General features: G+C 37.4%; 1 protein-coding gene across 1 annotated transcript in view; it reads left to right on the top strand.

Moving 5' to 3' along the window:
• The window catches only part of PEX13 (peroxisomal biogenesis factor 13), a 37,283-nt gene that overhangs the window by 1,406 nt on the left and 9,955 nt on the right, over nucleotides 1-25,922 (top strand). The window contains exon 2 of the mRNA XM_081254741.1: nucleotides 16,119-16,813. Within this exon, the coding sequence (XP_081110867.1) occupies nucleotides 16,119-16,813 (695 nt within the window). The remainder of the gene's footprint in view (nucleotides 1-16,118; nucleotides 16,814-25,922) is intronic.

The following is a 25,922-nucleotide window of genomic DNA, read 5'->3' as shown; positions in this document are numbered from 1 at the left end:
CTTTAATTATGCTATTAAGTTGGGATGACACTTTCTGCTACTTTCTTTAAAATAAATTTGTTTTGTTTATTTATTTTTGGCTGCGTTGGGTCTTCGTTGCTGCGCACAGGCTTCCTCTAGTTGGCAGCGAGCGGGGGTTACTCTTCGTTGCGCGGTGGGTGGGCTTTTCATGACAGTGGCTTCTCTTGTTGCGGAGCATGGGCTCGAGGCGCATGGGCTTCAGTAGTTGTGGCTCACGGGCTCTAGAGCACAGGCTCAGTAGCTGTGGCGCACGGGCTTAGTTGCTCCTCAGCATGTGGGATCTTCCCAGACCAGGGCTCAAACCCGTGGCCCCTGCATTAGCAGGCAGATTAGCATTTTTTGCTAATCTAAAGGTAGCATCTGCTATCTTTTTTTATGAGTGGTTTGACCTTCTTTAAAAATTTGGACTGCGCTTTAGAAGAGAGACGTTTTATTTTTGCATCTGTTAAAGTTCTGTTTATGTTAAATTAACTATTTTCCCACTTTTTAAGAAAATGTGAAGTATTTTAAACACCTAGAGACTGGTAGAGAGTAAGACGATGAATACATGTGTATTAGCTCCCAGCTTTAAGAAATATTAACATTTTACCAGATTCGCCTCAGATTTTTTAAAAAATAAAAATTAGAGCAACAGTTAAACCCTCCCATTCTTCTTTCCTGCGGTAACTACTGTCCCTATTTGGTTTTTATTGTACACAATGTTTTTATACTTAAGTATTTAGCTTTGTGTGTACATTACATATGTATATATGTATACATATGTATATATGTATTATTCAGTATATTTTTAGACTTTAAATATATTCGAACTGTATGTATCATTTGCAAAGTGTTTTTCCACTAAGTATTATTTATTTTGAGATTTATCTTGTTCATTCTTGTAACTGTACAGGCATACTTGGGAGGTATTGCAGGTTGGGTTCAGACCACCGCAGTAAATCAAATATTGCAATAAAGTGAATTGAATATCGCAATAAAGCGAGTCACATGAGTTTTTTTGGTTTCCCAGTGCATATAAAAGTTATGTTTACACTCTACTGTAGTCTATTAAGTGTGCAATAGCATTATGTCTAAAGAAACAATGTATATAACCTTAAAGATACTTTATTGCTAAAAAAAAATGGTAACCATCATCTGAGCCTTCAGCCAGTTGTAATCTTTTTGTTGGTGGAGAGTCTTGCCTTGATGTTGACTCATTGGAGGTGGTTGCTGAAGGCTGGGGTGGATGTGGCAGTTTCTTTAAATAAGACGACAATGAAGTTTGACACACTGGTTGAGTCTTCCTTTCTCGAACATTTCTCTGTAGCAAGAAGTACTGTTTGATAGCATTTTACCCGCAGTAGAACTTCTTTCAAAATTGGAGTAAATCTTTTCAAACCCTGATGCTGCTTTATCAACTAAATATACATAGTAGTCTAAATCCCTTGTTGTCATTTCAACAATCTTCATATCTTCTTCACCAGGAGTGGATGCCATCTCAAGAAACCACTTTCTTTGCTTATCCATAAGAAGCAGCTCCTCATCTGTTAAAGTCTTATCATGAGATTACAGCAATTCAGTTACATCTTTAGGCTTCACCTCTATTTTTAGTTCTCTTGCTATTTCCACCACATCTGTAGTTACTTGCTTCACGGAAGTCTTGAACCCCTTTAAAGTCATCCATGAGGGTTGGAATCAACTTCTTCCAAACTCCTGTTAAAGTTGATATTTTGAACTCATCCCGTGTATCACAGATGTTCTTAATGTCATCTAAAATGGTGAATCCTTTTAGAAAGGGTTTCAATTTACTTTGCCCAAGTCCATCAGCGAAATCACTATCTATGGCAGCTATAGCCTTATGAAATTTATTTCTTAAATAATAAGACTTAAAAGTCAAAATGACTCCTTGATCCATGGGCTACAGAATGGATATTGTGTTAGCAGACATGAAAACAACATTAATCTCATTGTACACCTCCATCAGCTCTTGGGTGACCAGTTGCATTATCAGTGAGCAGTAATATTTTGAAAGGAATCTTTTCTTCTGAGCACTAGGTCTCAACAGTGGGCTTAAAATATTTAGTAAACCATATTGTAAACAGATGTGCTGTCATGCAGGCTTTGTTGTTCCACTGATAGAGCACAGGCAGAGTAGATTTAGCATAATTCTTAAGGGCCTTAGGATTTTCAGAATGGTAAATGAGCATTGGCTTCATCTTCAAGTTCCAGCTGCATTAGCCCCTAAAAAGAGAGTCAGCTTGTCCTTTGAGGCTTTGAAACCTGGCATTGCCTTCCCTCTAGCTATGAAAGCCCTAGATGGCATCTTTTTCCCATAGAAGGCTATTTTGTCTGCATTGAAAATCTGTTGTTTAGCATAGCCACCTTCATTAATTATCTTAGCTAGATCTTCTAGATAACTTGCTGGAGCTTCTACACCAGCACTTGCAGCTTTACCTTGCACTCTTATGTTATGGAGATGGCTTCTTTCCTTAAACCTCGTGAAACAACCTCTGCTAGCTTCAGACTTTTCTTCTGCAGCTTCCTCACCTCTCAGCCTTCACAGAATTGAAAAGAGTTAGGGCCTTGCTCTGGATTAGGTTTTGGCTTAAGGGAATGTTAATGGCTGCTTTGATTTAGCTAGACCACTAAAACTTTCGTCATGTCAGCAATAAGGCTGTTTCACTTTCTAATTAGCATGTTCACTGGAGTAGCACTTTTAATATCCTTCAAGAACTTTTCCTTAGCATTCACAGCTTGGCTAATGGTTTGGTGCAAGAGGCCTAGCCTTTGGCCTATCCTGACTTTTGACATGCCTTCCTCTCTAAGCTTAATCATTTCTAGCTTTTGATTTAGAGGCGTGTGACTCTTCCTTTCACTTGAACACTTAGAGGCCATTGTAGGGTTATTAATTGGCCTAATTTCAACATTCTTATGTCTCAGGGAATAAGGGAATCTCGAGAAGAGAGAGACAGACATGGGAGGAAAGGCTGGTCGCTGGAGCAGTCAGAACACACACATTTATTTTGACAGTTTGCTGTCTTATAGGGGCACAGTTCATGGTGTCCTAAAACAACTAGAATAGTAACATAAGAGATCACTGATCACCATAACAAATATAATAGTAATGAAAAAGTTTGAAATATTGTGAGAATTACCAGAATGTGACACAGAGACACGAAGTGAGCAAATGCTGTTCAAAAAATGGTGCAGATAGATTGGCTTGACACAGGGTTGCAACAAGCCTTCCATTTGTAAAAAACACGATCTGCAAAGCGCAGTAAAGCAAAGCATCATAAAATGAGGTATGCCTGTAGTTCGTTTTAACTGCCATAGGATATTCTGTTATATAAAAGCAAACTATTTGTTCTGTTATAGATATTAGAGTATTCGTTGTTAAATATTTAAAGCTACTGCAGTCAACATTCTTGTGTCTTTCTCCTTGTGCACGTTTCCAAGAGGTTTTCTGGGAGGAGAGTTGCTTGTTGGAAGGGTATGCTTATCTTCAAGTACTGACTATCACCAAGGTGCTCCTCGAAGTGGTCCTTAACCAATTTTTACATTTTCACTAGCAAGGTATTCTGTTTCTCTACATTTTTTCCAACACTTGATGTTATTTTGTACTACTGTATTTACCAATCTAATAGATGTGAAATGGTATTTAATTTGCACTTCTCTGATCAGTAATAAAATTGAGGATCTTTTTGAATGTTTATTAGCCGTTTGAAATTTTTTCTGTTGGTAATCTTTTGCCCAATTTTATGTTGGCTTTATCTTTGCTTATCAATTTGTAGGAGTACTTTATTGTTTGTACTGATCCTATTTTGTTTTTATCTTCCAATCTATGACTTGTCTTATAGCTTTATTTACATTCATGTTCATTTTTGTTGTACAGATATTTTAATTTTAATATGGCCAAATTTTACATCTGTTATTTGTGCTTTTTCTGTCTTGGTTAAGAAACCCTTTCTACCTCAGATCAGCAAAATTTTTCTCTATATCTTCCTTTAATTGTTCATTTCCCATTCATATCTTTTTTTTTTTTTTTTTGCGGTACGCGGGCCTCTCACTGTTGTGCCCTCTCCCGTTGCAGAGCACAGGCTCCGGACGCACAGGCTCAGCGGCCATGGCTCACGGGCCCAGCCGCTCCGCCGCATGTGGGATCCTCCCGGACTGGGGCACGAACCCGTGTCCCCTGCATCGGCAGGCGGACTCTCAACCACTGTGCCACCAGGGAAGCCCCCCATTCATATCTTTAATCCACCTGGAACTGGCTTTGTTGTACAAAAATCAATGTGAAATAGAGAATTCAATTCTTTTCCATGTGGATAACTTATTGTCCCAGCACCATTTATTAAGTAGTTTATACTACTTTATAATGCCATCTATATCCTACCAAGTTTTCCTAAATGTGTGGTTCTGTTTGGGAGACTTTATAATATGTTCTGTTGCTCTATTTATCTATTCTTATGCTAACACCATACTGTCTTTATAATAAGTTTTGATATTTGGTATGTCAAGATCCTCCACACATAGCTATTCTTCATAATTGCCTTTGTTGCACTTAGCCTTTATAAAAAGACTTATTGGGATTTTTATTAGAACTTTATATTTTATTGGAACTTTTATGTAAAGATCAAGTAAGCCTTTTCATCCATGAATATTGTGTAAGGTGCAATTGGTGAGATTTTGACATTCTTTTTTGCTTTAAGTAGTGTTTTATAATTGTTTCCATGAAGTCATTTCCCATCGTTTATAAGATATAGATTTTATATCCAGCATAATGTCAGACTCTTAATTTGTTCTGATGGTTTGGTTGAAATTCTTTTGAGTCCCATGTTGACAATCCTATCATTTACAAATAAGCCAGCATAAATTGCCAACATTCTTGTATTGTTCCAGACTTTCATTGGAATGCTTCTCAAGTCTCACTATAAATTATGATGTTTGCTTTTTGTTTTTGATAGATATCCTATCAAACTTCTATCTCTCTACATTGCTCAGATTTTTATTATGAAGGGGTATTAAATTTTATGAATAACTTTTCTGCATCTGTTGGGATAATTATGTGTTTTTATTTTAATATGAAAATGTGGTTTATTGCATCAATTAACTGTCCAATGTTGAATCATCCTTGCGTTTCTGGATGAACTCTGCTTAATTTTGATTTTTTTAAAAAAATACAATGCTGAAATCTAATATTTTAAGATCTTTGCATATATGTTCATAATTGGCCTATAATTTTCTTTCTTTGTCTTATACCTTTCTGGTTTGGTATCAGAGTTTTGTAGCTACAGAAATGTTTCTATTGAGTCTAATTTTCATTCCTTGACCGACTATGTTCTCCTTAGCAGCCTTTAAGATTTTCCCTTACCTTGGTCCTCTACGGCTTTATTAGGCTCTATCTAGGTTCAAATATTCAGATATACATATGTACATGTATATATTTTCCTCCTGCTCAGCAGCTACAGTGTTCATGCTCAGTACCCACAGTGTTGAATCCGAGGATTCAAGTCTGTCTTTAATTCAGGAAAACTCTCATGAATTCTATCTTTAAATATTGTTTGAGCACTATTCTTTCCCATCTCTTCTTCTGGAACTACTATTAAACATATCAGGAATAGTTCTGCTCCAAGTAACAATATCTGACTTTCTGTGCTTTCAACTATAGAGGCATTTATTGTTTAGTTGACAAGAAGTCTAGAGATCTGCTAACTCACCATTGTCATCAGGGGACCTACACTTTTCTTGGCTTCCTTTTTCTCTGTCAGCTTTCTGACATTTTCAGTCATCTCTGTCTTACTCTTGCTCCTTCGAAAGGAATCTCTTTTTTTTTTTTTTCCCAGCAGTTACACTTTGTTGGGCTTCAATGTATTTTTCATTATATTATTTTTGGTGGGATTCATAGAGATACTTGAATCTGACTTTATGTCTGTCATTGATTTCAGAAAAGGCTCAACCATTATTTCTTTAAATATCACTTCTGCCCATCCTCTTTTCATTTCTCTGACCCCAATTACATATATGCTCTATATTTCACTATACACTCTGTATCTTACACTCTTTTCTGTATGTATCCTTTTGTTACTCATGCTTCATTCTGGGTGTTTTCTTCTGAACTCTTCTAGTTCACCGGTATTTTTCTTTCAGTGTGTCTAATCTGATAGTAAACGAATCAGTCATTGAGTTCGTAGTTGCAGGTATTTTATTTTTTTAGTTTTAGAATTTCCATTTGGTCCTGCTTTATAGTTTCTGTTCTCTTCTGAAAATCTCAGTCTTGCCTTTTTTTCCTTGAATATGTATAGCATAGTTGTTTAAAGTCTCTGCCTGATAACTCCATTATCTGGATCCATATGGATCATTTTATATTGGCTAATGTCTCTCATTTTTTTTAACATGTAGTTTTGTCATCATAGAGGCTCAATTATTTTTCAGTGAGAGCTGGCCATTGTATGTAGATAATTTAAGGCGATTTGAGGCCTAGTATGGTGCCTTCCTCCAGAGAGTTTTACTTTTGACAGGCATCTTGGGCCACTAGCAATCTAAGATCATTTTAATAATTTCAAATTTGAGCTAACTTGAAATTGTGGTTTTCAGTTTCTGCCAGGGCTAGTCTATTTCTTGTTAACCTTTTCCCCCTTACTCCTAGCATGTGGCTGTTTAAAGTCCCAGTCTGAAGTGTGGGCATTTATCTTGTCCCTCTTTTGGGGCTTCTGAACTCTAGTTTTTGTCTCCTTAGCCCAGAGAGTCTATTAAAAGCTCTACTCAACTTCTCATCCTGTCAGCCATCTCTTCTGGAATTGGCCCTCTTCCCTTGAGAAACATCTAAAATGGGCTCTCTAGGTTTTCTCCTACTCCTGGATCTTGACTCTAATTCCTCAATGTCTTGTCTTCTCATGCTTTAAACAGATAATTTTATATTTTTTCTAGCTTTTCTAATTGTTTTCTGTGAAAGAGTTGGTCTGATTACCTAGAATACCATTACTTGAAGTAGAATTCCACAAGTTCTATATTTCTACTCTGTTCCTTAGTGTACAACAACTAATTTTCTTTTTGCCTCATAGTTACAAGATGCCTTGTGACTGTGGGCATTGTGTATAAGATTTCTAATGAAATTTTTTTCATATTTACATGTTTTATTTTCAATTTTTATTTCACAGATGTTATTGCTACATTTATCTCTTTGACTTTTTTAAAATCAATTCATTCAATCTCATTATTCTTGTTCTGCTTATCTCTTTGACCATTTTAAACATATTTAGAATCTTTGATGAGCTATTATATAAAATTAGTTTTTCCTTGAATGACTTTTCATTCTTATTGTTGATTTTTGTTATTTTGGTCTCTGTGGTTTTTTTTCTTCTTGAGTGTAGTATGTTTGATATGTCCATTTTGAGTGCGAATTTTGGGGTTCTGTTGTCTCACTTTTCCTTCTACATTCAGCTCTTTCTATCTGGTAGGCTTCCTGCTGCTTGTACCTCCCTCTCAGCATCCACTCTCCATGTAAGAATCTGGTAAAAAGTGGCTTAGATTAAGGATATCACAGATTAAGTCACTGAGTCAGTTGTTAACTTGTTTCATTTCCTGAGCTTGAGGCTTTATCAGAGTCTTCCCCCATTCTTAGTTTTGTAACTTTCTAAAAATCCTAAAGTGTTGTCAGCAAATTTTATAATCTCTTTTACCACTGTCAGCAAATTTTTATGAGACAAGGTGGCACTTTCCAGTCCCCAGCCTCAAGCAATGAACTAGTTTCATTTGAGTGGAGCACTTACCCTCTGAGCTGCTTCATCCAAACCTGAATATACTACACTATTTGGTAGTCTACTCACCCTTTTTAAAGTTTTGTTCCTTTTTTTAAATTTTAATTTTAATTTTTTGGCTGCGTTGGGTCTTTGTTGCTGCATGTGGCCTTCCTCTAGTTGCAGTGAGTGGGGGCTACTCTTTGTTGCGGCGCGCAGGCTTCTCATTGCAGTGGCTTCTCTTGTTGCAGAGCACGGGCTGTAGGTGCACGGGCTTCAGTAGTTGCGGTGTATGGGCTCAGTACTTGTGGCTCGTGGGCTCTAGAGCGCAGGCTCAGTAGTTGTGGTGCATGGGCTTCATTGCTCCGCGGCATGTGGGATCTTCCTGGACGAGGGATCGAACCCATGTCCCCTGCATTAGCAGGCGGATTCTTAACCACTGTACCACCAGGGAAGTCCCTGTTCCTTTTTTTATGATGTAATACAATCTGAGGTAAACAACTTCACTCATGATTTATGCTTGACAAAACCTATAGATCAAACCTTTAGATGCATACTTCCAGTTTATACTTCCAGTTCATACTTCCAGTTTATACTTCGAGTTTAACTGGAAGTATAGAGGATAGGGGATAGTTAAACAACATTTGATGGGTAACACAAATCCAGAATGTGGGACACTGTAGAAGAAATTGACTGGACTCTTCAAAAAGTCCAGGGCATTATTGTTCTGTTTAGATGAGAATAGGGACACAACCAACCAAATGCAATATGTGAGACTTAATTGAATTTTTGTTTCAAAAAAACCTAAAAAGACATTTTGACTTTTACAACTCAATGATAAAAAGACAAATAACCTAATTTTTTAAATGGACAAAGTATGTGAATAGACATTTCTCCAAGGAAGATCTAAAACTGGCCAATAAGCACATGAAAAGATACTCAATATCATTAACCATTAGGGAAATGTAAATCAAACCCACAGTGAGGTACCATTTCACACCCACTAGGGTGGCTATAGTAAAAAAGACAGATACAAGTGTTGGCAAAATGGAGAGAAATTGAAACCCTCATGCACTGCTGGTGGGAACATAAAATTGTACAGTTGCTTTGGAAAACAATTTGGCACAGAGTTACGATGTGACCCAGCAGTATCACCCCCAAGAAACATGAAAACATATGTTCACACAAAAATTTGTACATAAATGTTCATAGAAGCATTAGTCATAATACCCCCAAAGTGGAAACAACCCAAATGTTTATCAGCTGATGTATGGATGAATATAATATAGTAATAAAAAAGAATGAGGTACTGATACATGCTATAACATAGATGAACCTTCAAAACATTAAGTGAAAGAAGCCAGTCACAAAATACTACATATTGTAAGTTTCATTTACAGTAGATCCTCATTATTTGCAGATTCATTATTTGCAAACTCTCCTACTCGATGAAATTTATTTGTAACCCTAAAATCAGTACTTGAGGCATTTTCATGATCTTTTCAGACACACATAGAGCCGTGAAAGATCTGAGTCATCTCTCAGCTAAGGGTGAACAAAAAGCAACATTCTGGCTTCTTGTTTCAGCTCTCATACTGTAAACAGGTGTCCTTTTCAAAATCAGTTAAGTGCCAGCCACGTTTTTCACATTTTCGTTGATGATTTCACTGTCTTTAAATGGCCCCTAAGCATAGTGCTGAAGTGTTCCTAGAAGGCCATATGGAGAAAATATTAGCATTAAATAAACTTTGTTCAGACATGAGTTGTGGTGCTTTTGGCCATGAATTCATTGTTAATGAGTCAACAATGTAATTAGATAAAGTATCTTTAAACAGAAACATACATTAAAAAGTATATGTATTGATCAGTAGATGAAAATGTTGTGATCAGAAGCTTGAAGGAACCTAACCCTTTGTTTCCTCCAGGAGCAGTGATTCAGTATTTGCTGATTCATTGTTTGCAGGTTTATAGAACATCACTATCGCAAATAACAAGAATCGATTATATAAGAAATGTCCAAAGTAGGCAAACCTATAGAGACAGACAGTAGATTAGTGATTGCCCAGGATTGGAGGAGGGTAAGAAATGGGGAGTGACTGCTAATAAATACGGGATTTCTATCTGGGATGATTAAAGTGTTCTGAAATTGCATATGGTGATAGTTGTACACCTCTGTGAATATATGGAAAACTGTTGCTTTTTACACTTTAAATGGGTGAATTTTATGGTATGTGAATTTTATCTCAATAAAGCTGTTTAGACAAAGATATTTGAGAGTAATGGATATGTTTTGAATATCAATTGGGTAATAGATGATACGGAATTATTAATTTTCAAAGATGGGAAAACAGTATTATGTTTTTGTATAAAATATCTTTATTCTTAGGAAATGCCTGCTGAGGTATTTAGGAGTAATTTATTAGGTCTACAAGTTAATTTCAAATAGTTCAAGAAGTTTTAAAAGACTAAAGAGTGATAAAGAGAAAGCAAATGTGGCAAAATGATAGCAGTTGTTGAATCTAGACAGAAGGTATGTGGATATTCATTGTACTTTTCTTTCAAGTTTTTTTTTTCCTGTTTGAAACTTTTCAAGGGAAAAAGTTGTGTGGGGGAGACTGCACATTCAGCAATGAGAATAAATCATTTGTTCTTCTAAGTCATAGGCTTCTTTAGCTCTTTTTTTTCTTTTTTTTTTTTTTTTTTTTTTTTGGTGGTACACGGGCCTCTCACTGTTGTGGCCTCTCCCGTTGTGGAGCACAGGCTTCGGACGCGCAGGCTCAGCGGCCATGGCTCACGGGCCCAGCTGCTCCCCGGCATGTGGGATCCTCCCAGACCGGGGCACAAAGCTGCGTCCCCTGCATCGGCAGGCGGACTCTCAACCACTGTGCCACCAGGGAAGCCCCTTCTTTAGTTCTTATTATGCTTGTTGTAACAGAAAGCAAGACTGTACATGCACACTGAATGCACTTGTGTATGCCGGAAACAGACCACATTAAAACCAAAGAAGGGGGAATTCCTTGGTGGTCCACTGGTTAGGACTCCTCACGTTCACTGCCAAAGACCTGGGTTCAGTCCCTGATAGGGAACTAAAATCGCACAAGCTGAGCAGGGCAGCCAAAATTTAAAAAAAAAAAAAAAAAAACACACACAAAGAAGAGTAAGAGGAAAGCTCTTTATTTTTTTATTACCAAATGTTTAAATTTAATTCCCTATAATTTTTTAAGTTACATATTCATCACAACTTATGAAACAATACAAAGATATATAAAGAAAAATCTGTATTAATAGTCTTTGTGATATATGTGTATTAAATATTTACTAATGAAAGACTCCAGTATAGTGTTTGTATCAGTACCTATTTATATGCTAAACACTATAGTTAGGTGATGGAGAAACAAGGAAAGCTCCCATGCCTTTGAGGAGTTCGCCATTTAGAGGAACAGTCAGATGTATAAATAAATGTAAGATACTGTACAAAATATGGACAAAGAATTATAGGAAGGACTTTTGATGATGGCAGAATAAGTACTTTAGGAAAAAAAAACTATTGAGGACAAGTAGAAAGCTAAGCAGAATATAAAACATCTGGAAGGCATTATAGGGCAAAAAAGAAAATAAAGATTTATGGAGCCCAGATTCAGGAAAGTTAAAAATTCATAAAGGTGAGCATGGCCTTTGAAAGCACTTTTCCCATAGAAGCTTCTGCTGATTTCAGAAGAAGTAGCTTAGATAATGAAGTTAGTTGAGTAGAACTTTTGACAGATTCTTGAATCATGGTTAGAGTTCAGACGTCCTCCAAGACGAGATACTGATAAATTACCCATACCTAATGTTAGGTACATCTAGATATAAGGTTATAAAAGATATATCTAGATATAAGGGTGTAAAAGAAGTAGACAGGCCCTTATAGGAACAGAAGCCCAGCTTCAAATCATCAATTCCTGAAATTAAATTAGGGACATCATGAATTGATAGTAGCCTTAGCAGCCTGCCTGAACCAAATTAGAGAATAGTCCAGAAAACAATATCCAGATACATATTACTATATATAAAATAGATAAACAACAAGGACCTATTGTATAGCACAGGGAACTATATTCAGTATCTTGTAATAACCTAAAATAGAAAAGAATCTGAAAAAGAATATACATATTCAGTTTTATATGTGTGTGTGTGTGTGTGTGTGTGTGTATATATATATATCTGAATCACTTTGCTGTACCCCTGCAACTAACACAACATTGTAAATCAACTACATTTCAATTAAAAAAAATGAAACAATATCCAGAATGAAACACATCTGGAGAAAGAGAACATCATCCAGAATCTCAAATTACTGCTACAATAATAACTGCTGACACACAGCAAAATCAAATAGCCAGACCCAGGAGGACATTATGTAACATAAATGGCAGCTAAGTTAACATCTGGAAAAACAAATTCATAGGGACTGTAGATATTGGAGTTAGCAAAGAGACTTTAAATTATCTTTAATATGTTGAGGGCAATAAAAGAGAAGATGAAGAATTTTGGCAGAGAATTGGAAACTATTAAAAGAGGAAAGGAATTTCTAGAACAAAAAATACAGTAACCAAAATCGAGAACTCGTTGGGTTTAGAAACAGATTAGACACCATTACATAGGGAATTAGTGACTTAGAGCAGTACTACTCGAAGTGTGTTCTGTAGCTACTGAGAGTCTATGGGCTGGCTGCTATTTTTTGAACTGTGTAGTAACAGTCCACAACAAGATAGGAAATGTGTGTCAGATGTAGAACAAATTGACCCTGAGCACACCATTTAGTTCAACTGGCATTTTCTTTTCTTTTAAAAATTTTTATTGGAGTATAGTTGTTTACAATGTTGTATTAGTTTCAGGTATACAGCAAAGTGACTCAGTTATACGTATAAATATATCCACTCTTTTTTAGATTCTTTTCCCATATAGGCTATTACAGAGTACTGAATAGAGTTCCCTGTGCTGTACAGTAGGGTCCTTATTAGTTATCTATTTTATATATGGTAGTGTGTATATGTCAATCCCAATCTTCCAATTTATCCCTCCACCACTCAAGTGGCATTTTCTTTTTTTTTTTTTTTTTTTTTTTTTTTTTGCGGTGTGTGGGCCTCTCAGTGTTGTGGCCTCTCCCATTGCAGAGCACAGGCTCCGGACGCGCAGGCTCAGCAGCCATGGCTCACGGGCCTAGCCGCTCTGCGGCATGTGGGATCTTCCCAGACCGGGGCACGAACCCGTGTCCCCTGCATAGGCAGGTGGACTCTCAACCACTGCGCCACCAGGGAAGCCCTCAGGTGGCATTTTCTTGATAGCAAAACTTTCTCTGTGAAGAAAGAATTTGTTGATTTACATTATAGTGCAAGCTCCTTATCTTGCGGATTGACCCCTTGAGTAGCAGTGACCTAAAGAATAGTTGGAGGGCTTCCCTGGTGGCACAGTGGTTAAGAATCCGCCTGCCAGTGCAGGGGACACAGGTTTGAACCCTGGTCCAGGAAGATCCCACATGCCGCAGAGCAACTAAGCCCGTGCGCCACGACTACTGAGCCTGCGCTCTAGAGCCCGTGCTCTAGAGCCCGCGATCCACAACTACTGAACCCACGTGCCACAACTACTGAAGCCTGCGTGCCTAGAGCCGGTGCTCCGCAACAAGAGAAGCCACCACAATGAGAAGCCCGTGCACCGCAATGAAGAGTAGCCCCCGCTCGCAGCATCTAGAGAAAGCCCGTGTGCAGCAACGAAGACCCAACGCAGACAAAAATAAATAAATAAAATAAAAAATTTTAAAAAAAAGAATAGTTGGGAAGAAAATATCTAGAAGGAAGTACAAAGAGACAAAAGGACAGGAAAATACAGAAAGGAAGGGAAGAGATTTAGAGGATGAAGCAAGGTATATTTTACAGATAGAAAAGATAAATAGTCCTTTAACACTTGAAGCAGTGCTTCTCAAAATATTTGTGATGATGGCCAATACTTTTTATAAAATACAGTAAAAGTATCATAGCGGTGCCAAATTACTTAAACACAATCTCGTTTTCTGTACTTTTCTTATTATAGATTGGTATAAAATGGTTCATAAAATAACACTGGTCCATAGACCACATTTTAAGTAGCATGATACTAAAGAAATTAAATTCATAATGAAAATTCTTCCCAGTAGGAGAATTCCAAGCCCATATGATTCACTGGTAAACTCTAGAAACCTTTAAGGAAGAAATAATTAACTTTTCTAGAGTATAGAAAAGAGTGAAATACTCCCCCAACTCTTTTTAAGAGGCCAGTTCAACCCTGATGTCCAAACCTGACAAAGACGTTTACAATAAAAGCATATTAGGACAGTCTCATTCATGAACATAGATATAAAAAAATCTTCAATAAAATATTGGCAAACCAAATTCAGAAATATATTGTGGCCTACTTGATTCTACTTCAGGAATGCAGGTTGGCTTTAACATTTGAAAATGAATGTAAATTCATCATAGACAGTAAAGGAAAAAATTCATATAATCATCTTGATAGGTGCTAAGGAATCATTTGATAAAATTCAGCATTCATTCGTGGTAAAAACATTTTTTCGAAAAGAAATAGAAAAGGAACTACTAAATCTACAACAAACCTACAGCAAACATGATAATTATTGGTGACGTCTTGAAAGTTTTCCCTTTGAGATTAGGAATGAGACTGGGATACCTTCTATCATCCCTTCTATTCAAGATTGTACTGCAGGTCCTAGGTGAATACCTTAATAATCAAAGCTGTAAGAATTGAAAAAAGGAAGAAATAACCTATCGTTATTCACATACAATATGACTGCAGATCCATAAGATTCTAGAAAGTACAAAAGAAGAATCCAAAATAAGGTTGCTAGATATAAGGACCATATTTTTTTATCGATTATTTCTACATAACAGCAAAAAAGTGAAATTTTAGAAAGACACCGTTTACAATAGCATCAAAAAAATCAAATATATAGAAATAAATCTAAAGAAAGACCTCCACACAGTAAACTATAAAACATTGAGACTCAGTGGTTATTTTATTTATTTTTTAATTAATTTATTTATTTTTGGCTGTGTTGGGTCTTGATTGCTGTGCATAGGCTTTCTCTAGTTGCGCGAGCAGGGGCTACTCTTTGTTGCAGTGTGCACGCAGGCTTCTCACTGATGTGGCTTCTTATTACAGAGCATAGGCTTTAGGTACGCGGGCTTCAGTAGTTGTGGTGCATGGGCTCAGTAGTTGTGGCTTGCGGCCTCTAGAGCGCAGGCTCAGTAGTTGTGGCTCACAGGCTTAGTTGCTCCATGGCATGCGGGATCTTCCCGAACCAGGGCACGAACCCCTGTCCCCTGCTTTGGCAGGTGGATTCTTAACCACTTCACCACCAGGGAAGTCCCTCAGTGGTTATTTAAAAAAAAACATTATTAAGAAAAATCTTTAAAAGACATAAGTAAATGGAGGATATGCTATGTTGAGTTGAAACTCTCAATATAATGGAGATGTCGACTACCTCAAATTAATCTACGAATTTAATGTAATCCCAAACCAGAATCTCAAAAGGGCTTTTGTGGGGAGAACAGTGTAGAACTTCAAACTCTGATTCTAAAATATATATGGATATTCAAAGGGTCAAATAGCCAAGACACTCTTGAAGATGAAGAATAGCGTAGGAAGATTTGTCTTATTGGATATTAAGACCTATTATAAAACTATGGTAATTAAGATAGTACCATTTAGGTGTAAGGATGGATAGATATCGAGTTGTGACTAACTGTGAGGAAATGGACATGTGTCTTAAAAAGAAACCAAAGGTTGAAGATACTACTAATAATGCAGCATAAGTAAACAAGAATATAGAGTTCAGTCAGCTATTTTATCTTATTCATTTTGTCTTTTTTTAAAAAAATAAATTTATTTATTTATTTTTGGCTGCATCGGGTCTTTGTTGCGGTGAGCGGGGGCTACTCTTTGTTGAGATGCCTGGGGTTCTCATTGCAGTGGCCTCTCTCGCTGCGGAACACAGTCTCTAGGCACACGGGCTTCAGTAGTAGCTCATGGGCTCTAGACCGCAGGCTCAGTAGTTGTGGTGCACGGGCCCAGCTGCTCCGCGGCATGTGGGATCCTCCCAGACCAGGGCCCGAACCCGTGTCCCCCGCATTGGCAGGCGGACTCCCAACCACTGTGCCACCAGGGAAGTCCCTCCATTTTGTCTTAACACAGATTCTAAGCATCTGGTTATTAGAGACTATTCCTTACTCTTAAGACATCTTTAGTAGGATCTGTCGTAACACTAGGTATATACAAAGTGTTTAATAGTTACTTTGAATGAATTTATTGTGTGCTTACGTTACAACTTTGAATCCTTTTTGGTTTTAGATCTGCTGATTTGGGTCCTACTTTATTGACAAGACCTGGACAACCAACACTTACCAGAGTGCCACCGCCTATTCTTCCAAGGCCATCCCAGCAGACAGGAAGCAGTAATATGAACACTTTCAGACCTGCTTACAGTTCATTTTCTTCTGGATATGGTGCCTATGGAAATTCATTTTATGGAAGCTATAGCCCTTATAGTTATGGGTATAATGGGTTGGGCTATAACCGCCTTCGTATAGATGATCATCCACCTAGTAGATTTGTTCAGCAAGCTGAAGAAAGCAGCAGAGGTGCATTTCAGTCCATTGAAAGTATTGTGCATGCATTTGCCTCTGTCAGCATGATGATGGATGCTACCTTTTCAGCTGTCTATAACAGTTTTAGGGCTGTATTGGATGTGGCAAACCACTTTTCCCGATTAAAAATACACTTCACAAAGGTTTTTTCAGCTTTTGCATTAGTTAGGACTATAAGGTATCTTTACAGACGGTTACAATGGATGGTAGGTTTAAGAAGAGACTCTGAGAATGAGGACCTGTGGGCAGAAAGTGAAGGAACTGTGGCTTGCCTTGGTGCTGAGGACAGAGCAACTAACTCAGCAAAATCTTGGCCAATATTCTTGTTCTTTGCTGTTATCCTTGGTGGTCCTTACCTCATCTGGAAACTGCTGTCTACTCACAGTGATGAAGTTACAGGTAAGAGTAATAAAATGGGTTAAAAAACCATATAACAATCTTAAATTTCAAGAATAGATTAAATTAGCTTTCTTTATTCATTTGTATTTAATATTTTGATCCAGTTATATTTTCAGTTAAGAACTTCAAAACTGGAAGAGGAACATGTAAAAAAACAGGCTTGTTGATTTATTCTTTGTTAGTTCAGTTTAACAGCACACATTACCTAACTACTGTTCACAAGTCACTGAACTTGATGCTGTGGAAGATACAAAGATAACATCGGGCAGAATCCCTTTATCTTTCTAAAACTTACTGGGAGAGAGGTGGGCGAGACACATAAATAGGTAATTGTAATGAGGCATAAAGAGTGTAAGTAGTACAACAGTTGGGGAGAAACATAAGATTTATTAAGCCTTTTTTATTATTATTTTCTTGAATTTTATTTTAATTATTTTTTTATACAGCAGATTCTTATTACTCATCCATTTTATACACATCAGTGTATACAGGTCAATCCCAATCTCCCAATTCATCACACCACCACCCCCACCACCACCCTCCGCTGCTTTACCCCTTGGTGTCCATACGTCTGTTCTCTCCATCTGTGTCTCAATTTCTGCCCTGCAAACTGGTTCATCTCTACCATTTTTCTAGGTTCCACATATATGTGTTAATATACGATATTTGTTTTTCTCTTTCGGACATACTTCACTCTGAATGACAGTCGCTAGATTCATCCACGTCTCTACAAATGACCCAATTTCGTTCCTTTTTATGGCTGAGTAATATTCCATTGCATATATGTACCACATCTTCTTAATCCATTCATCTGTTGATGGGCATTTAGGTTGCGTCCATGACCTGGCTATTGTAAATAGCACAGCAATGAACATTGGGGTGCATGTGTCTTTTTAAATTATGGTTTTCTCTTGGTATATGCCCATTAGTGAGATTGCTGGGTCATATGGTAATTCTATTTTTAGTTTTTTAAGGAACCTCCATACTGTTCTCCATAGTGGCTGTATCAATTTACATTCCCACCAACAGTGCAGGAGGGTTCCCTTTTCTCCACACCCTCTCCAGCATTTGTTGTTTGTAGATTTTCTGATGATGCCCATTCTAACTGGTGTGAGGTGATACCTCATTGTAGTTTTGATTTGCATTTCTCTAATAATTAGTGATGTTGAACAGCTTTTCATGTGCCTCTTGGCTATCTGTATGTCCTCTTTGGAGAAATGTCTATTTAGGTCTTCTGCCCATTTTTTGATTGGGTTGTTTCTATTTTTAATATTGAGTTGCATGAGCTGTTTATATATTTTGGAGATTAATCCTTTGTCCGTTGATTCACTTGCAAATATTTTCTCCCATTCTGAGGGTTGTCTTTTCGTCTTGTTGGTAGTTTCCTTTGCTTTGCAAAAGCTTTTAAGTTTCATTAGGTCCCATTTGTTTACTTTCGTTTTTATTTCCATTACTCTAGGAGGTGTATTAAAAAAGATCTAGCCATGATTTATGTCAAAGTGTTCTTCCTATGTTTTCCTCTAAGAGTTTTATAGTGTCTGGTCTTACATTTAAGTCTCTAATCCATTTTGAGTTTATTTTTGTGTATGGTGTTAGGTAGTGTTCTAATTTCATTCTTTTACATGTAGCTGTCCAGTTTTCCCAGCACCACTTATTGAAGAGACTGTCTTTTCTCCATTGTATATCCTTGCCTCCTTTGTCATAGATTAGTTGACCATAGGTGTGTGGGTTTATCTCTGGGCTTTCTGTTGTGTTCCATTGATCTATATTTCTGTTTTTGTGCCAGTACCATATTGTCTTGATTACTGTAACTTTGTAGTATAGTCTCAAGTCAGGGAGTCTGATTCCTCCAGCTCCATTTTTTTCCCTCGAGACTGCTTTGGCTATTCAGGGTCTTTTGTGTCTCCATACAAATTTTAAGATTTTTTGTTCTAGTTCTGTAAAAAATGCCATTGGTAATTTGGTAGGGATTGCATTGAATCTGTAGGTTGCTTTGGGTGGTATCATCATTTTCACAGTATTGATTCTTTTAATCCAAGAACATGGTATATCTCTCCATCTGTTGGTATCATCTTTAATTTCTTTCATCAGTGTCTTATAGTTTTCTGCATACAGGTCTTTTGTCTCCCTAGGTAGGTTTATTCCCAGGTATTTTATTCTTTTTGTTGCAGTGGTAAATGGGAGTGTTTCCTTAATTTCTCTTAGATTTTTCATCATTAGTGTATAGGAATGCAAGAGATTTCTGTGCATTAATTTTGTATCCTGCAACTTTACCAGATTCATTGATTAGCTCTAGTAGTTTCCTGGCGGCATCTTTAGGATTCTCTATGTATAGTATCACGTCATCTGCAAACAGTGACAGTTTTACTTCTTCTTTTCCAATTTGTATTCCTTTTCTTTCTTTTTCTTCTCTGACTGCTGTGGCTAGGACTTCCAAAACTATGTTGAATAATAGTGGTGAGAGTGGACATCCTTGTCTTCTTCCTGATCTTAGAGGAAATGCTTTCAGTTTTTCACCATTGAGAATGATGTTTGCTGTGTGTTTGTCATATATGGCCTTTATTATGTTGAGGTAGGTTCCCTCTGTGCCCACTTTCTGGAGAGTTTTTATCATAAATGGGTGTTGAATTTTGTCAAAAGCTTTTTCTGCATCTATTGAGATGATCATATGGTTTTTCTTCTTCAATTTGTTAATATGGTGTATCGCATTGATTGATTTGCATATATTGAAGAATCCTTGCATTCCTGGGATAAATCCCATTTGATCATGGTGTATGATCCTTTTAATGTGTTGTTGGATTCTGTTTGCTAGTATTTTGTTGAGGATTTTTGCATCTATATTCATCAGTGATATTGGTGTGTAATTTTCTCTTTTTGTAGTGTCTTTGTCTGGTTTTGGTATCAGGGTGATGGTGGCCTCATAGAATGAGTTTGGGAATGTTCCTTCCTCTGCAATTTTTTGGACGAGTTTGAGAAGGATGGGTGTTAAGCTCTTCTCTAAATGTTTGATAGAATTCACCTGTGAAGCCATCTGGTCCTGGACTTTTGTTTGTTGGAAGATTTTTAATCACAGTTTCAATTTCATTACTTGTGATTGGTCTGTTCATATTTTCTATTTCTTCCTGGTTCAGTCTTGGAAGGTTATACCTTTCTAAGAATTTGTCCATTTCTTCCAGGTTGTCCATTTTATTGGCATAGAGTTGCTTGTAGTAATCTCTTATAATCCTTTGTATTTCTGCAGTGTCAGTTGTGATTTCTCCTCTTTCATTTCTAATTTTATTGATTTGAGTCCTCTCCCTCCTTTTCTTGATGAGTCTGGCTAATGGGTTATCAATTTTGTTTATCTTCTCAAAGAACCAGCTTTTACTTTTATTGATCTTTGCTATTGTTTTCTTTGTTTCTATTTCATTTACTTCTGCTCTGATCTCTATGATTTCTTCCCTTCTGCTAACTTTGGGTTTTGTTTGTTCTTTTTTCTCTAGTTCCTTTAGATGTAATGTTAGATTGTTTGTTTGAGATTTTTCTTGTTTCTTGAGGTAGGCTTGTATAGCTATAAACTTCCCTCTTAGAACTGCTTTTGCTGCATCCCATAGGTTTTGGATTGTCGAGTTTTCATTGTCATTTGTCTCTAGGTATTTTTTTATTTCCTCTTTGATTTCTTCAGTGATCTCTTGGTTATTTTTTTTTTTTTTTTTTAATTTTTTTTTTTTTCTTTTTTTTTTGCGGTATGCGGGCCTCTCACTCTTGTGGCCTCTCCCGTTGCGGAGCACAGGCTCCGGATGCGCAGGCCCAGCGGCCATGGCTCACGGGCCCAGCCGCTCCGCGGCATATGGGATCCTCCCAGACCGGGGCACGAACCCGTATCCCCTGCATCGGCAGGCGGACTCTCAACCACTGCGCCACCAGGGAGGCCCTCTTGGTTATTTAGTAACGTATTGTTTAGCCTCCATGTGTTTCTGCTTTTTACGTTTTTTTCCCTGTAATTGATTTCTAATCTCATAACGTTGTGGACAGAAAAGATGCTTGATATGATTTCAATTTTCTTAAATTTACTGAGGCTTGATTTGTGACCCAAGATGTGATCTATCCTGGAGAATGTTCTCTGCGCACTTGAGAAGAAAGTGTAATCTGTGGTTTTTGGGTGGAATGTCCTATAAATATCAGTTAAATCTATCTGGTCTCTTGTGTCATTTAAAGGTTGGGTTTCCTTTTTAATTTCCTTTTGGATGATCTGTCCATTGGTATAAGTGAGGTGTTAAAGTCCCCCACTATTATTGTGTTACTGTCGATTTCCTCTTTTAGAGCTGTTAGCACTTGCCTTATGTATTGAGGTGCTCCTACGTTGGGTGCATATATATTTATAATTGTTATATCTTCTTCTTGGACTGATCCCTTGATCATTATGTAGTGTCCTCCTTGCCTCTTGCAACATTCTTTATTTTAAAGTCTATTTTATCTGATATGAGTGTTGCTACTCCATCTTTCTTTTGATTTCCATTTGCATGGAATATCTTTTTCCATCCCCTCACTTTCAGTCTGATTGTGTCCCTAGGTCTGAAGTGGGTCTTTTGTAGACAGTATATATATGGGTATTGTTTTTGTATCCATTCCGCAAGCCTGTGTCTTTTGGTTGGAGCATTTAATCCATTCACGTTTAAGGTAATTATCGATATGTATGTTCTTGTTACCATTTTCTTAATTGTTTTGGGTTTGTTTTTGTAGGTCCCTTTCTTGTCTTGTTTTTCCCACTTAGAGAAGTTCCTTTAGCAATTGTTGTAGAGCTGGTTTGGTGGTGCTGAATTCTCTTAGCTTTTGCTTGTCTGTAAAGCTTTTGATTTCTCCATCTAATCTGAATGAGATCCTTGCTGGGTAGAGTAATCTTGGTTTTAGGTTTTTCCCTTTCATCACTTTAAGTATATCATGCCACTCCCTTCTGGCTTGTAGAGTTTCTGCTGAGAAATCAGCTGTTAACCTTATGGGAGTTCCCTTGTATGTTATTTGTTATTTTTCCCTTACTGCTTTCAATAATTTTTCTTTGACTTTAATTTTTGCCAATTTGATTACTATGTGTCTTGGCGTTTTTCTCCTTGGGTTTATCCTGTATGGGACTCTCTCTGCTTCCTGGACTTGGGTGGCTATTTCCTTTCCCATGTTAGGGAAGTTTTCGACTATAATCTCTTCAAATATTTTCTCGGGTCCTTTCTCTCTCTCTCTTCTCCGTCTGGCACCCCTATACTGCGAATGTTATTGTGTTTAATGTTGTCCCAGAGGTCTCTTAGGCTGTCTTCATTTCTTTTCATTCTTTTTTCTTTATTCTGTTCTGCAGCAGTGAATTCCACCATTCTGTCTTCCAGGTCACTTATCTGTTCTTCTGCCTCAGTTATTCTGCTGTTGATTTCTTCTAGTGTATTTTTCATTTCAGTTATTGTGTTGTTCATCTCTGTTTGTTTGTTCTTTAATTCTTCTAGATCTTTGTTAAACATTTCTTGCCTCTTCTCGATCTTTGCCTCCATTCTTTTTCCGAGGTCCTGGATCATCTTCACTATCGTTATTCTGAATTCTTTTTCTGGACGGTTGCTTATCTCCACTTCATTTAGTTGTTTTTCTGGGATTTTATCTTGTTCCTTCATTTGGTACATAGCCCTCTGCCTTTTCATCATGTCTATCTGTGAACGTGGTTTTTGTTTCACAGGCTGCAGGACTGTAGTTCTTATTTATATGCAAGACACTGTGCTAAGTATTTCGTGTATTTTACTCATTTAATTCTTACAGCAATTCTAAGAGAAATTATCCTCATTTTACACTTGATAAAACTGAGGTTCAGAGAAGTCTCTTGCTCAAGGTCACATCTTTAATAAGCCAGACCAGAAACAAAACCAGGCATATTTGACTGTTAAGGCTTTACTCTGTCAACTGGTACAGAGTATTATCTCAGCTCAGAAGTGAAGCTTATATTTTTTGACTCTTCGTATCCAGAAAGAAGTAGCATCTAAGTTAGATTTTCGAATGATAGGTAACATTCCATCAGTTACATAGGAAAAAAAAAGACTGAAGCAGATGGAGTAGCTTGAACAAAAGTATATAGGTAGGAAATATGAGATTTGTTCATCAGCTGTCCTATAGTATTGAATAGAAGGATATTAAGAAGTAAGGCTGAGAAATTAGATTGGAGCCTAGTAATGGAAGATCTTAATTTCCATGACAAGACTTAATCTTCATTTAGTAAGGAAAGGGTGGTTTTTTGGTTGTCTGCTTTTGTTTTTGTTTTTTAAAGCAGGCTTGTGACATACATATAAACAGTGCTGTAAAGAGGTCAGTCTGTCTTAAGTGTTTAAAATAGGTCAGTGCAGGTTAACACAGGTTGAAATTGGATGGTAAGATTAATAAACAATTTTGGGTTATACTTACCATCGTATTCCCAGAAGCTAACAACCTGACCAGCATATCCAAGTTGCTTAATAAATATTTATTAATTTAGGGACATCACTTATGATGCTTTTGCATTTGAATGGATGAGAAATAATGAAGACCTGAACTAGGGTATGTGAAAAGCAGCAAAGATATAATAGACGTAACAGATTTAGTTACTAGCTAGATGGAGTACGTAAAGGGAAAGGAGGAATTGAAATGCCCTAGACCTTTAAAATTGAGCTATGAGAGGGATAGTGTTTTATTTGTTAACAACTATTTGTTGAGCGCCTACTACATACCAGACACAGTTCTAGGATCTAGGGATATAGCAGTGAGTAAAACAGATTTTTAAAATTCCTGCCCTTGTGACTAGTGGGTAGAGACAGCAATAAACAACTAAGTCAAATATTTAGTAAATCACAAGGTAATAAGTGCCATAGGAGAAAAATAAAGCAGGGAAGAGTGTTGCGGAGTGCCAGTGGTAGGAAATGGGGTTACAGAGCTACACACAGGGAAGGCCTCTCTGAAGGAGATAAAGGGGGTAAGCTGTATGAGGGAACTGCTGGAGGCATAGGGAACAGCAGAACTGCAAAGTTATTTAAGTGGCAGTGTGCCTGGCATGTCACATGAACGACAGGAGGCCAGTACGAATGGAGCAAAGTCAGAGTACCAGAGGTGAAGGAGGGAAGAGTACAGAGTGTAGATGGTATAAGCCTTGTAGCCATTTTTAAGGACTTTGGCTTTTATTCTGAAATGTGAAGCCATGGCAGAATTTTGAGCAAAGGAGTGATATGATTTGACTTAGGTTTAAAAAAAAAGTCTTTTTCCTGAGAATGAATTTTAGGTAGAGCTAGGGCCAAAGAGACCAGTCTGGAGAATCAAGAGGCCGTTACAGTAATTCAAGTGGGAAATGATGGTGGCTTGGCTCTGGGTCACAGTGATGCAGGTTCTGAGGTGGGTCACATTCTGGATATTTATTTGAAGGTAAAGTCAATAAAATAAATATAGAGAAATCACATGGAACAACTGGTTTGTGAATGATTATCATTCATTTCATTAGAGCTATATTGAGTTTGGTTGTGCCAGTGGGACATTCAAATGGAACTTGAGAAAGTTTCAGAAAGCAGTTTAAAAGGCAGGAAAGGATCTTAGGAAAGAGATGAAAAATGAAATATTTAAGAGTCATCCACATAAAAATGAGAGTTGAAATAGTGTTAGTGGATGATATTACAGTGGTAGAGAGAAAGAGGAACTAAGATGGAAACCAGGAAGAGCAGAAGTAGAACTATGTTAATCCTGTGTTATAGAAGTGAAGGTGGAAGGAGGAAATTTCAAGAAGGGGGAGAAGGATGATGCCTGGCGGCAGATGCTGTAGTAAGATAAGATCAAGAATTGAAAAAAGGTCATCACATTTGGCAATTGGAGGTCATCAGCTCCAGCAAGCAATTTTAGTAAAGTAGAGGAGAGAGAAACCATGGAGGAGTATAAAGGCTATATAAAATCAGAAGGTGTGAAAAAAGAAAAGATTAACAATGAATGGAGGAAGAAAAATGAACAGGCTGCTTGGGTAAGAGCAAGTTGATGTGGTAGTTTTCCGTTTTTTTGTTGTGCTTTGTCTTTTATGAAGTACATCTGGGAATGTTTTTAGGCTGAAAGAAAGGAGTCTGTAGAGAAGGATTGATTTTCAAGGAGGGAGAAACAGGAGTCTTAAAAATGAAGCCTCCTGTAAGAGGTGGGAGAAGATACGATCCAAGGCAGGTGAAAAGGAGGGGCGATTTTTTTATCTGAGGCCGAAGAGGGAGCAATGGGTAATGATACTAAGAGATTTTTGAGGAAAAGCGGAACTGAGGAAGCTTAGGCCTTATGACTTCTTAGCTGCTTAGGACAGGGGTCAGCAAACGATAACCTGTCAGCAAGATCTGCCTTGCTCCTGTCTTTGTACAGCCCACAAACTAAGAATGGTTTTTACAATAAAATCCAAAAGAGTACTATTTGTGACATGTTAAAATTATATGTAATTCAAATGTGTCCATTAGTGTCCATTAGTAAAGTTTTATTAGAACACAACCGCATTCATTCATGTATGTGTTGTTATGGCTACTTTTGTACTGAAAGACCAGAGTTGAGTAGTTTGTAACATAGAGATCCTGTCTATGTTGGCACTCTCATTGCTTTGCACTTGTTCTGCGCACTGCAGATCTCAGTAACATAACTTGGCAATGTGTTGAGTGCCACATGTATTGTTATACTGCAATATATATTTTTATTATGAGTACATACATGCTACACAAGAAAAGAAGAGTGAAGTGGACTTTGAAGGTCACACTTTTAAGGCACAGTATAGTCTGGATTATTTTGTTACTGAATTAGGTGGTAAACCATTATTACATTTATTATGCAGTGACAACATAGCTATGTTAAAGGATTACAATATATTATGTTGGCCAAAAAGTTCCTTTGATTTTTGTTGTGTTTTTTAAAATTTTATTTATTTATTTTGGCCGCATTGGGTCTTTGTTGCTGCGTGCAGGCTTTCTCTAGTTGCGGTGAGCGGAGGCTACTCTTCGTTGTGGTGCACGTGTTTCTCACTGTGGTGGCTTCTCATTGAGGAGCACAGGCTCTAGGCACATGGGCTTCAGTAGTTGTGGCACGCGGGCTCAGTAGTTGTGGCACACGGGTTTAGTTGCTCCGTGGCATA

The sequence above is a fragment of the Mesoplodon bidens genome, assembly GCF_964165515.1.
Source record: "Mesoplodon bidens genome assembly, chromosome: 14".
In the NCBI taxonomy this organism is placed as follows: domain Eukaryota; kingdom Metazoa; phylum Chordata; class Mammalia; order Artiodactyla; family Ziphiidae; genus Mesoplodon; species Mesoplodon bidens.
Note: the sequence above shows the minus strand (reverse complement) of the source record. Positions and strands in the feature narration are given on the sequence as shown.